Source organism: Asparagus officinalis, chromosome 6 (assembly GCF_001876935.1).
Source record: "Asparagus officinalis chromosome 6, Aspof.V1, whole genome shotgun sequence".
In the NCBI taxonomy this organism is placed as follows: Eukaryota; Viridiplantae; Streptophyta; class Magnoliopsida; order Asparagales; family Asparagaceae; genus Asparagus; species Asparagus officinalis.
Window position 1 is genome coordinate 32,031,940 of NC_033799.1, and position 15,831 is coordinate 32,047,770.

At 37.1% G+C, this 15,831-nt stretch overlaps 1 protein-coding gene and 1 long non-coding RNA gene across 2 annotated transcripts; both read right to left on the reverse strand.

Moving 5' to 3' along the window:
* On the reverse strand, positions 8,376–8,750 carry LOC109844298. The gene is made up of 3 exons (XR_002247982.1): positions 8,719–8,750; positions 8,526–8,642; positions 8,376–8,407 (listed from the first exon to the last, which is right to left on the reverse strand). It is a non-coding gene; the product is annotated as an uncharacterized LOC109844298 (long non-coding RNA).
* LOC109846019 lies at positions 9,822–12,923 on the reverse strand. The gene is made up of 7 exons (XM_020415240.1): positions 12,674–12,923; positions 12,132–12,472; positions 11,410–12,056; positions 11,126–11,324; positions 10,681–10,824; positions 9,971–10,066; positions 9,822–9,890 (listed from the first exon to the last, which is right to left on the reverse strand). Exons 1-7 carry the CDS (start codon positions 12,921–12,923, stop codon positions 9,822–9,824), a joined length of 1,746 nt encoding a protein of 581 aa, XP_020270829.1.

Consider the following 15,831-nt stretch of genomic DNA (forward strand, 5'->3'; position numbering starts at 1 on the left):
GAGCCTCTCGAAAACCGAAACTCGTTCAGGGAGGGGACCGCCTTGATGCAGCTGCATTCAGACAATACTGCCCGAATGAGTTTGGAACAGGGGCACTGAGTTTCCTGTTCTCGGGGACTCCTTTTCCTGGTTTTATTCGTACCCCCAGCACGATAGTACAACTCGTTTGTTTGACGATCGGAGTAACCTATCGTGTGTTGGCACAACTTCTTAGGTATAACATTATCGTCATCAGACGATAATGTTTCCTTCTGAGGGAGAATTGCCTTCTTAGGGCTTTCAAAAGTCACGCGCCTCGAAACATGCCTTTTTGGGCGTGAGTTCTTAGCGGGCTCTTGGACTTCAATGCGCAAGTTGGTGCGCGTAGCTGCCCTGGTCTCTTTGTCACGTGGAGGTGACGGGCGACACCCACAGCGTGTTGATCGTTGTGGGCATTCTTCATCGGCAAACGGCCTCTTGAAGCATGGAGGCCTTAACTCGCTCATCGGGAAGTGGAGGACCGATGTGGCGCTCCAAAACTGGCTTTCTTCTTTCGGGAATGATTCTGCGTGATTCCCGGAGTAGTTGCTGGAATTATCGACGATATGGGTTGTTTCGCCGGGGGTTGAACTTTGGTTGGAGCCTGCTTCGGCCTCCACACTTGGCCGGTTGATGGCGGCTTCTTGGCCACTCTTTCTTCCTTTAATTCCTCGGCCTTCTGCACAAGGATTTTTGCTTGTGCAAGCAATGCGTGGCGTTTGTGAATCCGCTCTTCGAGTGTCGAACGGTTCCGTTTGACCCGGATCCATTCGTTCGTCGGCGGCTTGGAGGAACCGCCATTCTTCAGTTGTTGAGGTTGTTTGCCTTCTTCAGATCCGCGTTGTAGCGGACTCCGTCTGTGGACTCCATCGCCTTAGCGAATTGTCGCGCAAGGCGTTGACGTCGCCTCTGGCGGGCTCTCTTTGAGAGAGTCACAACGCCCTTAACAGTAGAGGCGTCAGCTGGAATAGGTTTGACCTCGTTGGAGGTCGGTGGAACTTCACCCGACGCAACTTTGGTGTCAGCCGGGGTGAGAGCTTCGTTAGCGTTCTGAACTTCTTCAAACCAACGAGCTTTTCTCCTGGAGGAGAACTTCTTGGACTTGCGGGGGGAGGTAGATCCGGACGAGGATGAAAGGTACTCCTCGAACTTGGCCTGGTCGAATTCGTACTCGACCTCCTCCTCGACCGGGATTGAGATCCGCGGCTGCGATTTCTTCACTGTTGATTCCATTGTCATCTTAAATAACAGCTTTTTGAGTTACAAAGATCCGGTCTTTTTATAAGATCCGGTTACAACGAGATCAAAAAAGAAAATAAAAATTACAACTTTTCTCTTTTTTCGAACGAATCACGAGCTCCTGTTTTGCGGTCGCTCGCTTGTGTGGGTTCTTTGCCAACGCCGAGGTTAATCCGTGGACCACCGCGCGATCTAGATCCGGTCGGATCTACATGATTTGACGGGTATTATTTCACGAAGGAAATAATAGCCGGGGGGATTAATTCACCAAGGAAATAATCGTCCCTAGTTCTCGGGATCAAAGGCCAAGCTTTGATCCGGAGTATGATCTCGTGTAGATCTCAGATCTGATCTCTCTCTCTCTCAAACTCCTACCTTTCGTGACGTGGATGCTCTCCGAGAACCAGATCTGAATGTTCAAGTCCTCAAGTCTTCAAAACTCCAAGCTCAATTCTCAATTCGGCAGAGTTTCGGCTCTCAAAGTTCTAACCTTTTACAAATGAACCAAGGGGGCCTATTTATAGGCTCTCTGAACTGTGCCCGCGCTTGGCCGAGCCCCCCTTAGGCGTGGTTTTCCGTTTTCAGTTTAGTCCGTAATCCGGTTCTATGGTTGATTTATCCGGACTTGAATCGTTGACCTGATTTGGCAGTAAATCTGATTCCTGATTTGGCAGTAAATCCACTTCTGAGTTCGAGTCCGAAACTGATCTTGATTCGATCGTGATTCGTCCGAGTCCGCCCTTGGATGGATGACTCGTTGACTCTTCAACCCGTTAGCTTGATTCCGCACGCGAGTGGATCTATTCTGTCGTTTGCGTGCGATTCGTTAACCTCGTCGCCTCGTTGGTTCGTCGGTTTGTGCTGAGCTGTGCTAAGGGATCTATAAGCAATTTTATACGCCTACACCAGATACTAGAAACTGTAGGCAAGAACCTATCATGCTTTGTCCTCATATCAAAAAATTTAAAAGGTCTTTTACCTTGCACACAATCATCATATATAGAGACCAAACTTGGAGAGTGGTCTGAAAAATTATGGAGCAAGAACTCAACCTGACTAGAGCTGAATAAATGTAACCATGCATTATTTACCAAATTTCTATCAAGCCACACCATATTCTAGATATAGAGTCTTGCTTATTGTTCCAATTGTAGAAACACCGAATAGATTTAAGGTGATTGAGATGCCTATCAAAAATAAAGTCCCTGAAGTCTTTAAAAATTAGCCTTAGTGAGTGAGGAATCCCCAAGTTTCTCCTCATTACAAATGACTGAATTAAAATCTCCACACAAGAGCCATGGTGAATGACCAATGGATTGATGAATAATCTTTAATTCTGACCATAAACCCCTTCCGGTTTCTAGTTGGTTTAAACCATAAATTGTAGAAACGACACTATCAAACCTTCCATCCAATGACTTAACAGAGCAAGTGATATGTTGAGTTTAGAGGTTCACTATATTAATATCCAGAATATTAGGATCCCACAAGATCATAATTCTAGTTTTGTCAGCATGACTAGAATTTGACATCCATCTCTAGCTACTGGCTATTTTCTTGGCAATTATATATAACCTACTATCGTTTATTTTTATTTCCAGAAATGCAAGATAAGAGAGATGATATTGAGAAATGAAAAGCTCACCAAATGTTGTTTAGAGGACTTGTTCAATCCCCTAACATTCCAAAAGGATAGATTCATCAAAATAATCCCCTTCTATCAATTGTAGAGGGATCTATAATTGATGTATCCAGATGAGAGAAAGAGTTGACTGGTATAGTAGATTGTTTTTTATTTCTTCTTTGAACTTGAACCCAAGAGCCTTCATCTTAAGGGGGTCCTTTGTTAATATATCCATAACTAGAATCCTGGACATGCACAGCGGGCACAGGAACATGAACTCAAGAATTGTTATGGGGAGATATTACACAATGCAGAGGATTTTCCCTTCCAATTGCCTAACAATTCACCTTCACTGGTATATACTCCTGTAAACAAGGACTAGCATTTATTGTAAGACCAGAGGTATGAAAGGCTGAAGCCTCAATTTCCTAAAATTCCCCATAACCAGCCTGCTAAGCATGCACAACATGCTCAAGAATGTGCTCCACAGTATTTCCACTATCATTCCATGTAAGCACCTTAGAGGGGGGTGAATAGGATTTATGCTAATCTAATCCTATTAAATGCCAATTAAAACTTATTAACAAATTATTCTTACAAGATAGATATACAATGTGATATGAGCAAGAATAAGCTATATAAACAAAGGGCAATATCCTATCAATGAGATGCACAATGAGATATATGTAAGGATATAAACACGAGAAAATAAACAAGAGTGATAGTGTAAACAAATAGTGGACACAAAGAGCAATCCAAACATAATAATATGATCACAGATTTCGGACCTTCCGTCCTACGTATCCGCTCCCCACTCCCGGGGAGAATCCACTATCACAACACACCCGGTTTGGAAGCCGGAACTTCTCTATACACTCGGTTTATAGTTCACCAAAAACTCTACAAGCCACTCACAATGTACATACAAAACTACAACCTCAAGTGTTGGTCCTTACGTATCGTCTCCCTCAAGTGCCTGACTGTACTACCTCTCACTAGGGTTTACTACTGATGCCACTCCTCTTGGTATCGACTACGTCCTCACCACACAATCCTCTCAGTGTAAATATGTATTACAAAGTGATACTCTCACAATAAGGCTCAATTACAAGATTTGTTTTCTAATTATGAATGAGAACACAATGAAGCTCACTCTCACAATATCACTCACTACAACCCACAATATAGTGTATGTAATCCTAAAAGCTCAATAGGGATGTATGTGTGATAAATGAGTATAAATAAAATCTAACTTAAAAAGAACTAGCAATAAAATTGATATAAAATTCAAGAATTAAAATGCTAGGTAATGAGTTAGAGAAACTTCTCTATAAACACAACGAGTGGATGATGAGATATTGAGGATGAATCCTCAACCAAAGATGTAATCTCTTCTTTGTGAAAACCAAACTCCAAACTTAAAATAAACTAAATCAAACTTTTAAAATCTTTTAAAAGTTGTTTAAAACTCACTTGGGTTATTGGAAATAGTTAATGGAAAAAGGTATTTATAGGCTTGAAGAAACCAGCCTAAGAATCCAACAAAAACACTTAAAAATATTAAAATAATCTAAGCTGGAAACAAGCCGTTACTGTGCAACGGCTAACTTGGCGGTCGACCGCAGTGTCAAGTCCGGTCGACCGCGAAAGGCTAAAAAATAGGGAAAGTCTCTGGACAATTCATGGTCAACCATCGCTACCACTCCGGTCGACCGCGGACAGATATATGACATGCACAGTTTTAAAACAAAAATGCTAATTTTTAAACTACCTTTAAAAATAGCAAATAAATTCTGAAAAATGTAAAACTTTGGAGAATGTTTGTAAACATGAAAATGAACATGTTACAAAAACTAATTTTCAAATAGCACTTTCCATTTGTAAAATCTCATTATTCTGCAAAATCGGATAAAATGCGAAATATCGAAACACATGATTTTGACAAAATGACTTAAACAAAGCTTTGACACACTTTAGAATTTATAGACTTATACAAGATATAAAAATAGTGTGAATAAGTCTTCAATCCATAAATATAATATTTATCTATAAACATAATATTTTACAAATTCAATAGAATATGAAACTCATAAATGTGAAAATAAAGATATATATTGTTTCGTATCTATATATCTAAACCAAAACATATATGTATATATATAACTATATACAAAATCAAAACATGTATGTGTGTGTAAATTTGAGCTTATAGAAATAGCACACATTATATATAAATCTATTCTAAGTATACCAAGATTGAATCTTCTGAAGCTTGAATTTGATTGGTTGACTTAGTTTGCATAGACTTCAATATCATTGTAGCTCATTTTCCTATGTATACTAAACAACACAAAACAAAATACTAAAAATAATATTAGTCGTAAAGTGTTTGTTAAATCATCATCAAAACAAGAATGCCAACATTCCCCCCTTCTAAAGTCTGATTAAAAAAATTCCTTTCATGCATCTGAGTGACAGAATTGGGAACAATATGCAAATTATTCTCATTATCCTTTCCAGGTGCCTGAATGTTCACCTTCACTGGTATAGACTCCTGTTGCACAAAACCTGGACCAACATTTATTAAACTAGCCCGCCAGGCATGCACAACATGCATTTAATGTTTCGTTGTATTTCCCCTACCATTTTCCATTTCTATTGTTTGATTCATAATATTCCTTTCATGCACCTGAGTGACAGAATTAGGAAAATTAATTCTTTTGAGCATTTCCAGTCACTAATTTTCCCTTAGGAATCCATCTTTGGACTCTAGGATGTTTAAAAAAAAATAGTATCATGCCCAACAAATTTACACATATCACACCATTTAGGCTTGAATTCATATATCACCTTTCTGACTAAATTGTTTTCCATTAGGGCCTTGAATAGTGATATGATCAGGGAGGGGAGAGAGCATTTTAACTTCCACCAAGACCCTAGCATACACCAGCATTTGTTTATTATCAGTTAGCTTATCTATTACAATAGGCCGCCCAATGATACTTGTAATTTTGCTGATACTTTTAGCATTCTACAAATTGAGCCTCAATTCTAGCAATTGTATCCAGAAGGGGTAAATACATTCATTAGATTTGCCAATGTCATCATCAATGGCCCAAGGTTTCAAAAGCAAAGGTCTAGAACCAAAGAACCAATGACCCTTACTTAGAATGTCATTCATCTCATCTTTACTTTTGAATTTAAACAGAAATAGACCAGCCTTTAATAAACAAACTTCAGGCGTATGAATCCAAATTTTTTGAACATAATTTTCCATAGCCTTGAATCTAACATTTAAACCCAAGACCTGACCTATTAAGGAGAACTGTCACATTGATGCACCCTCATTCCATTCTTCATCACTAAAAATGACTGAATCTTTAGCCTCAGATGGCACAAAATCCAATTCCAAACCACAACCTTATTTTCTATTATCAACAAACAAGCTTATCTAGCTTTTGGACATATTGTTTCTTGAGATGAATTGATAGAAACTTATGAAGGCTCCAAAGGGGGAAAATCAGGACTAATAGATTCACCAATAGATCCCACATTGGAACCTAATGGTACAGTAACCCCAGCAACCAAATTTGAATTCAAGGGAATATTACTAGAATCATGCAAGAATGAAGAAACAAATGAATTATTCTCCATTTCAGATTCTTCAGCCCAAGAAACCCTAGCAGAACTACTCACTCCATTAAGATTCAAGGGCACCGGTCATTGGATTGTGGGCACCAGTCATTGGAGAAGTTGTAACTTGTACCAGACTAGGATCTTGCACTAAATTTGAAGAATTCAAGATCACTGTCATCGGAGAAATTGCATCTTAAGCCAGTCCAAGATCTTGCACTAATTTTGAAAAATTCAAGATCTCCGCCATTGATTTTGATTTCTTTCCTCCCTTTGGACCAGTTGAACCCATAATTGAGTTTTCTCCATCATCATCTTCATCAGATCCGAGCTTAGATTGATCTTCCGAATCAATCAAACTCACATTTGAAGATCTTAATCCAAAATTTAATAGCTTTTCCCACTGTTCTTCTTCTTTTTCGCCAATGGAACCTAGGCGGGGGCGCAAGTTAGCACTAGTAGAAAAACGATCAACCTAGACGGAAATTTCCGTCTAGGTTGATTGAAATTCTGTCTAGATTAGGTCATCTAGACGGAATTCCGTCTAGTTTGGGTGGTTTATTTTGTTTCCGTCTAGATTGATACAAACTAGACGGAATTCCGTCTAGGTTGATCAATCTAGACGGAAGTCAACCTAGACAGAATAAAGAATTCCGTCTAGGTTGACAGACCAGACGGAATTCCGTCTGGTCTGTCAACCTAGACGGAATTTCCGTCTAGGTTGGTTTTTTACAACCTAGATGGAAATTCCGTCTAGGTTGACTCAATATAGACGGAATTCCGTCTAGATTGCTTTTTTTCAGGGAAAAAAATTAATTAAAATTTGTATTTCCCTGTACAATTACATTAATATTTGAATACATCCAGAAAATACTGTACACGTCACATTCAACCATCCAATCATAATCAAAATTTATAACAATTCCATTAGAAAACATCTATATAACCAAATCCAACACATTGTACAAATCCAACCATCCACTTCAAAATATACATCAATCAGTTCCGTCAAAAACACATCCAACAACATATATACTAACAATGCACATGACTAAGATATGATACACGACATGAATAAATGTAGTGTTATAACAAATAAAACTGTTTATTGCATTAAAAATTAAAAACCTCATCCATCGTCGTCGGCGGGGGTATCTCTATCCCGATTACGAGAACGGGTGCTGCTCCCTCCAATATCTCCACTCTGAATGTTTAATTGAATAATCATTATGTGGTGTTTGATAACATATTAGATAAAAATGAATTTATAAATATAAGAAAAAATAAGGTACCTGAGCACTACTCTGTCTAGCGCCAAAATTATCGCCAATCGAGCTAATGATCCGTATGACACCACCATACGCGCTATAAGGAATAGCACTGCCTAAATATTGTATAACAAACCCCATGAGATCGTCCATCGAGTTCGCCGTCAGCGCAACTCTAGTCATCTCATTAGTCACCTAATATGCAGCTCCGAGTCAATTTTGTTAATCAAGAAGGCAGAGATACGTGCGACAAATGGCATAGCCTGGAAACTGCTTGTGGCTGCTCTATGCGATGTAGATGGTGTGGAGGATGCTGTGGACGATCTAATGCTTATACCGGGTGAAGCTCCGACACCATGCAGAGGATATCTTCCTCTCCTATTATTAGGGAGAAATAAATATTAAACTTTGCTCTCAAATTCAATAATGGTAAACAAATATAAATAGTGTGTAGTATTCAAATTGATTCGATTTTTCACCATCCTTACCTATTATGACCCATCAAGTTCTGTGTGAGATTGATGTTCTCCTCTACAGAAAGCATGTGAGGGTCCGACTCAGTTTATTCCTCCTCCTGCGAAATGTACACAGATGCAGCCTCCTTGGATGCAGTCTCAAATCCCTCCTAAACCACATATTTATAGTTAATTCAAGATAATGACCATATTATTTGTGTTCTTGTTTCCTCGTAATGTTAACAAAATAGAATTAATAATACTACTAAAGATATGTATAAGTCTCACCACTAACTCGAGATTTGCCGTGATCTTATCCCGATTCCTCTCATCACCCCTATATTGTTCACGAAAAGTACCATATGCCGCTCTGGCCCTCAAGTGTATCGGCATTAATGATTTCCCCTGTCATATTATAAATTATGAGATTTCATAATCATACTAAACATTAAGATCTTTTAAATCTTTAAATGACATATACCGTATCTTGACAATAAACATCCTCCAGATTGGTGTAGGAGTGTGAGCCCAAGTGATGGTCATGCAGCTTCTTTCTTCTATTTTCTGACCCCTTCGTGGATTTTTTCTTTTAAAAAAATTCTGTAAATATAAAATGAAATAATATCTTAAAATTATAAACTAAATTTCATGAAACTAACCTTGGCGGCATCGCTATCCCAATACATGAGGAGAGCCGTGAAATGAATCTACATGAGGAGAGCTGTGAAATGAACCTCGTCAACTCGGTCATCGAGGTTTAAAAACCTCTGCCAGTCCTCCTCATACCTGTCATAGGTTTCATGTTTGATCTCATGCCTTCATTGTTTGAGGACTGCTTCAACCTTAACATTAAACACATAATTCCAAGCCCCCTCAAAGTCCTCAAGGCAGAAGCAGCCCTGTAGATTTACATACACATTTAGTAAGGCTAATTTAATATCAATTACTAATTATTAATAAATAAAAATCTAAAACAATATGCACTTACCATAAGCGCAGTCCATATCGCCTCGTATGCGGTCCATGGTAATTCTCGAAAATGAAAATAAGGGTTGATAATGGTCGCTCTACGCACGAGAACCCCAATATATGCATTCAATCGGGTCGACCAAGGACCAACGGGCAAATTAGAACTATTCCACCTAATAATGGCCCTCATTCCTCTTGGCGGTTGTTTAGAATCAGACTTACCTCCGCCACGTCGTCCCTCTATGCGATCCTTCTTAGCACCTACAATAATTACAACATGATAATATATCATATAATATACAAATATGAAAATTAAAAGTATTTATATAATTTACCATTCGCTATCTCTCTTTCTTTTGCTGCGAGTGCAACAGCTTTCCTAGTCTCCAACATAGGAAGCATTTCCTGATACCTTCTCGCAGCACGTGGGTGGTACTTCCTTGAGTCAGCCTTGGACTTATGAGAGTCCGGAGGTAAAGGTAAACTGAGAAAGTCTTGGGTCTTTGGCCGCAAGTCAGTATGGAATGTATATGATGGATATGTCGGGGTCCAAGTAGCACCTACATAAGAAAGAAGAATCAATAATATTAAATTTTAATTGACCGTTATCAATTATTAAATATTTAATACCTGTGTCGGGGGATTGTTCTGGTGCTGCATTAGAACCGCCGGGTGATCCCGCATCTGCAACAAATGAACACTATGAGCTAGATAACTAAAAATTTATAAAATATATTAAAGTAATAATTAATTTTTATACCTACATCTGGAGAAGGTAGTGGATCATCAGCACCACTACCTAGCATGATACTCCGTGATCGATCAGCCGGCTGGTCAAAGAGCATCCTAATCCTCCTCATCTGCAAATATAATAAAGACAATTGTTAAGAAAAAATTGTATACATGCTCATGAGATATGTTGTTATGAAATGTATTATTGTTTTTATTATGATAAGATAAAAATCGATAATGTGGTGTAACATATATAGTTCATACCTACATCCAGCGCCACATTCTGTGCGTAAGAGAATTCTTGCCAAACATCATCAGATGAACCGATTGGTTCACTATAATTATCTTCACTTTCTTCAATATTTTTTTCATTGTTATTAGGAAGAACAACAGATCTTGGCTCCTTGTACAAAACCACCCAATCAGACATGACATTTGGATCTTTCACATAGAAGCACTGATCAACTTGTTCTGTGAAAATGAATTTCTCATCCGTATATACTTCTCGGTGAAGATTGATTAGTGTAAATACATAATGATCCTTTTGCTTTTTTGCAGGACACCACCGAACCTTGAACATCATGTAAATACATTGTTTTGGTTTACCAAACCCGTAAATTACCTCAACGATATCTTCTAATTGACCATAATATAATATGTCAGCTAGAATTGGATTCTGATCTCTTATACTTGAAAAACATTCTTGAGCAAACAAGCCCATGACCCCACTGTTCTGAGTTACCCTCCTATCATCGGTCTCTAACGTTCGAAATTTATATCCATTCACCAAATGCTCATTATAACATCTCACTTCGTGATAAGGACGTTGTGCATGGATAATAATTTCATCTGGTAATGTAGTATCATCAAGAAGTGATTTTTCAACCTAAGACAAACAATTTGAGAATATTTAGGCGATGTTATATTATGAATGTTCAATAATTAATTGTAAAACACTTACATCAAATCTTAACCAATCAGAAAATTCTTTCTTATGTCTTTTCTGAATATTGTGCGCTGCATTCCTACCGGTTGTTTCATTCTTAAGCTTCTCCAGATGTCGCCTATATAAACAATATATAAGTTTGTATTGATAAACTATATGTAAAATGAATATTTCTCATCTATATTACAGATTTTATTTGTTACCTTCGATAGTCTTCGAACATATCAAGGTTTTCCAACACATATGCATGAATTTGATCTAAGAGAGATCTCGGGTATTTTTCACGCTTCCTCTCCTTTTGAGGTGCTTGAGATGTGGTTTTCTTCTTACGCATGTAACGTGATGCAAACACAAAGCATTCGTTAGCGACGTATCCTTCAGCTATCGAGCCCTCGGGACGAGCTCGATTGCGAACATTGTTTTTCATGCAGCCCAAGTATCTTATAATCATAAAAGTTAATTATTAGCACGGTAATTTTAAAAACACGTATACAATTAATAAATATAAGAAAAATCGTAAATTACCTTTCAATCGGATGCATCCAACGATAAATAACAGGACCGGCGATTCTAGCCTCTCTTGCAAGATGCTGGGTAAGATGGACCATAATTGTAAAAAATGAAGGAGTGAATATTACTTCCATATTGCATAGAGTAACTCGGACATCGGCTTCAAGTTTCTTAAAGTCATCTACATCTATGACTTTAGAGCATAATTTTCTGAAAAATCCACAATACTCAATAATAATCTTCGACGCTTCTTTATCCATATTGTTACGGATTGCAACAGGGAGCAATTGATGGAGAAGAACGTGATAATCATGTGTCTTCAGACCTAAGAGTTTTCTCTCTTGCACCTGGACATTATTTGAAATGTTAGCAGAGTAACCATCCCACGACTTTACCGATTTGAGAATTTCACAAACTCGTTGCATCTGCTCATTTGACATTGTAACACGAGACGAATGCAACTTTAATTTTTTAAGGCCAACGTCTTGAGCTTGCAAATCATTTCGGATATTCAAAGCAGTCAGAACTTGGCATGCCCGTAGATCATCCTTCGACTTGTTTGCATCTTGTAGGAGAGTTGATACTATGTTATCACATATATTTTTCTCAATATGCATAACATCTAAGTTGTGTTGGATTTTTAGATTCTGCCAGTAAGGTAGCTGAAAGAAGATACTAAATTTAGTCCATCATCTAGGTAATGTTTGGGCTTCGTCCTCAACTTGCATTTTACGGACCTTTCGCTTACGCTTCAATGGCTTTTTTAACTTTAAGTAATCTCTTACTCCGAGCGTGTTAAATTTAGAATAGCGTTTTTTCCCAAACACAACTTTTGGAAACCCATCAAGTAATTGAACGATCTCAGTACCTGTCAGTTGACGCGGCTTTATTATTTTCTCAACTGTACCATCAAACTTAGCTGATAATTTTCTGTACTTATGACTCAAGGGCAACCACCTTCGATTAAACCAATAACAACTCTTTCGGCTATGTGGTAATTGAATAGCTTCAAATTCTGGACCACATACAGGACAAGCACACTTGCCCTTCGTAGAGTACCCTGACAGATTAGCATAAGCTGGAAAATCATTAATCGTCCATAGTAGAATAGCACGTAATCTAAACGACTCTTTTAAATGGGCATCATATGCTAAAATACCCTCAGACCATAATTGTTTTAGCTCATCAATTAGAGGCTCTAAGTAGACATCAATATCATTTCCCGGAGCATGCTTACCGGGTATCTGTAATGAAAGTATCATAAACGGCTGTTTCATACAAAGTAATGGAGGTAAATTATATGGCATTAATACAACTGGCCACGTAGACCAGCCATAGCTTATTACCCCAAATGGATTGAATCCGTTGCTTGATAGATCCAGTCTTACATTTTTGCAATCTTCAGCAAAACGAGGATAAATTTTATCAACATGCTTCCAAGCTAAAGCATTAGCAGGATGTCTTAATTTACCATCGTCTATTCGATCATCCTTATGCCACCTCATATTCTTTGCCGTTTCCTTGTTCATGTGTAATCTTCGCAATCTAGGAGCCAATGGAAAATGTCAAAGCACTTTGACTGGAATTTTCTTCTGTGTTATCCCTATCTCCGTTGTAATCCTTGTTGAAGAATTTGTGCGCTGTTTCCACCTAGAAACTCCACATGTCGGACACTCTTGAAGGTCTTTATTGGCTTTGTGGTACAAAATACAATCATTCGGACATGCATCAATCTTATTATAATCAAGACCCAGAGCAGAGACAATCTTCTCAGCTTGATAAGTTGTTTGGGGTATGCTATTCTCTCCTCCAGGGATTACAGTCCGAAGCAAATCAAGAAGCATTTCAAAATAATTATCTGACATACCGCTAAGTGTCTTAACATGAAGGAGTTTAAGCATAAATGAAAATCTGGAGTACTCGGTACATCCCTCATATAAGTCTTTTTCACTATCTTCTAGTAGCTCCATTATTCGCTTTATTTCTGCGGAGGAATGCATATCATTAATATTTTCGACACTCGTGACACCTCATACCTCTTCAGCTTCAACTTCGTTATCATCTTCACTTTTGTCTCCAATATCATCCTCGACATTATCATCAACATCATATTCTGTAGGTCGAGGAAAAATATCATTCAACAATGTTTCTGTGTCATCTATTCGTTGGCCACCGGACGTACCAACATGCATATTTGGATCCTCATCTTCAGTGATACCCTCCCCATACCAGTTCCAGTATTTATATTTCTCATCAAAACCTGATTTTATTAGGTGAATCCGTATATCATTTCTATTAAGCAGCTTCAAATTCCTACACCTACAACAAGGACAGTACATAGCACCGCTTCTTAAATTTCTCGGATTCATTTCCGTATAACGCATGAAGGCTTCACATCCCTCCTTGTATCGTGTGTCGTGAAATCTACGATACCTAGGGATATCTATCCATGACTTGTCAGGAATTATCCTCATCTGTAAATTATATATAAATATTAAATACGATTAGTCTCACAACTACTAATACATCCATTACTCTTATACATTCAACACACATCAAACATACGTTCATATATCATTTAACAATATGAATATTTATCTACATAAAATATATATAAAACATACGTAAAAACTAATTACACTAATCTTGCGGCTGTCATAGGAAGGCTTCTATCCATTAAGAATATAGTAGTGCTTACATCCAACTTCATATACTTTGTATATTTTCATTTCTTGAAAATTTCGGCAGCACCTACCCGCTGTTCTCCCTGTACACTGTGCGGATGTTATTATGCGTATCAGTAATAACCCGAAACGCAGAACAACATACGCTTATTGTACACGGAGAACAACGAATAGGTGCTGCCAAAACTTTCAAGAATGAAAATATACAAAGTATACAAAGTTGGATGTATGCACTACTATATTCCTAACCCGTCCGAGAAGGACAGATCCAATAATTACGAATTTCAGTACCAATTTTTTATTCCTATAATATAAAATAAACGCTCATTTTTGGGAGAAAACTTCGTCTCCTACCCAAATCTGAGTCGTATATCATATATTATAAGTCCAAATAATTGGATGTAATTATTGGACGGAAGTCTAGGGATAACGTTATTTTTTTATTCACCTAAATTGGATTATAACACATTATAAAAATTTATAATGTGTTATATATCACTCTATTTTTTAAAAAAAAATTATTTCACATATTTTCACATCACAAACTTAAATAGTATTTAATTCTTGTAATTTATTTTATAGTTTAGATTTTATAATTTATTTTGTAGTGGGTGTTGGCCTTCTTGTTTTGATGATGATTTAAAAACAATTTACTACTAATGTTGTTTGTCTAGTGTTTGTACATTCTTATGTATTGTAGACAAACAACGTAGTTGGAGGATGGATGGAATAGAGCTTCAATGATCATATCCAAAGGAGGTTAGCGGAATGTCGGTGAAGCCTTGCAATTCAAAGTTAAAGATAAAGTTCAAGCTTCATCCGCATGTATACCAAGTTGAGCTACAATGAAGATCAAGATCAAACTTGGGTAAATTTAGTATAGGTTTGTGGAGTGAAGCAAATTCAATTCAAGTTAAAGATCCAATTACAAGCTTCTTCCGTAATGTTTACCAAGTCATGCTCATTGAAGACCTTCATCAAGCTTGGGTATATTTAGTATATGTTTATATTATGTGTGTTTAATACTTTAAGCTCAATATCATATACACACACAATATTGGATTTTCTCACAAAATGAGCTATTTTGAGAAAACTTTGTGATATTGTTTTATTTATCATGTTTACTTTATATTCATGTGTTATAATGTTTGTGAAGACATTTCATAAAGTTTCAATATGCGTTTAAACTCTTTTTGTCAAAAACAAGTTCTTAACAAATTCATATTCATGCATGTTTTTACAAAATAATGCGTTTTCACAATTGAGAAATAAAAATTGAGAAATTATTTTTCTAACATGTTTGTCTTCATGTTTATAAACATTTCGCAAAGTTTCATCAAGTTTGGAATTGATTTGTTATGTTTAATGGAATTTACAAAATCATGTTTTTCATTCGTGCATGTTCGTGCATGTTTTACAAAACAGATGAGTTTTCATAAATGGGAAGTGGTATTTAAGAACTTCTTTCTTTGACATGTTTATCTACATGTTTAGAAACTTCCCTCAAAATTTTACTATTTTTGGAGTTGATTTACTGTGTACAATTGATTTTATAAAATCGTGTATGTCAGCAGTTTTTTAGAAACTGTAAATTTGTGTTCAAATATTTATTTCTCTCAACTGGGAAAATATTTTTCATAGATTCTTTCTCTGACATGTTATTCTACATGTCTAGAACATTCCTACAAAATTTCATAATTTTTAGAGTTCATTTACTATTTTAAATTGATTTTACAAAACAGCTGCGCACTGC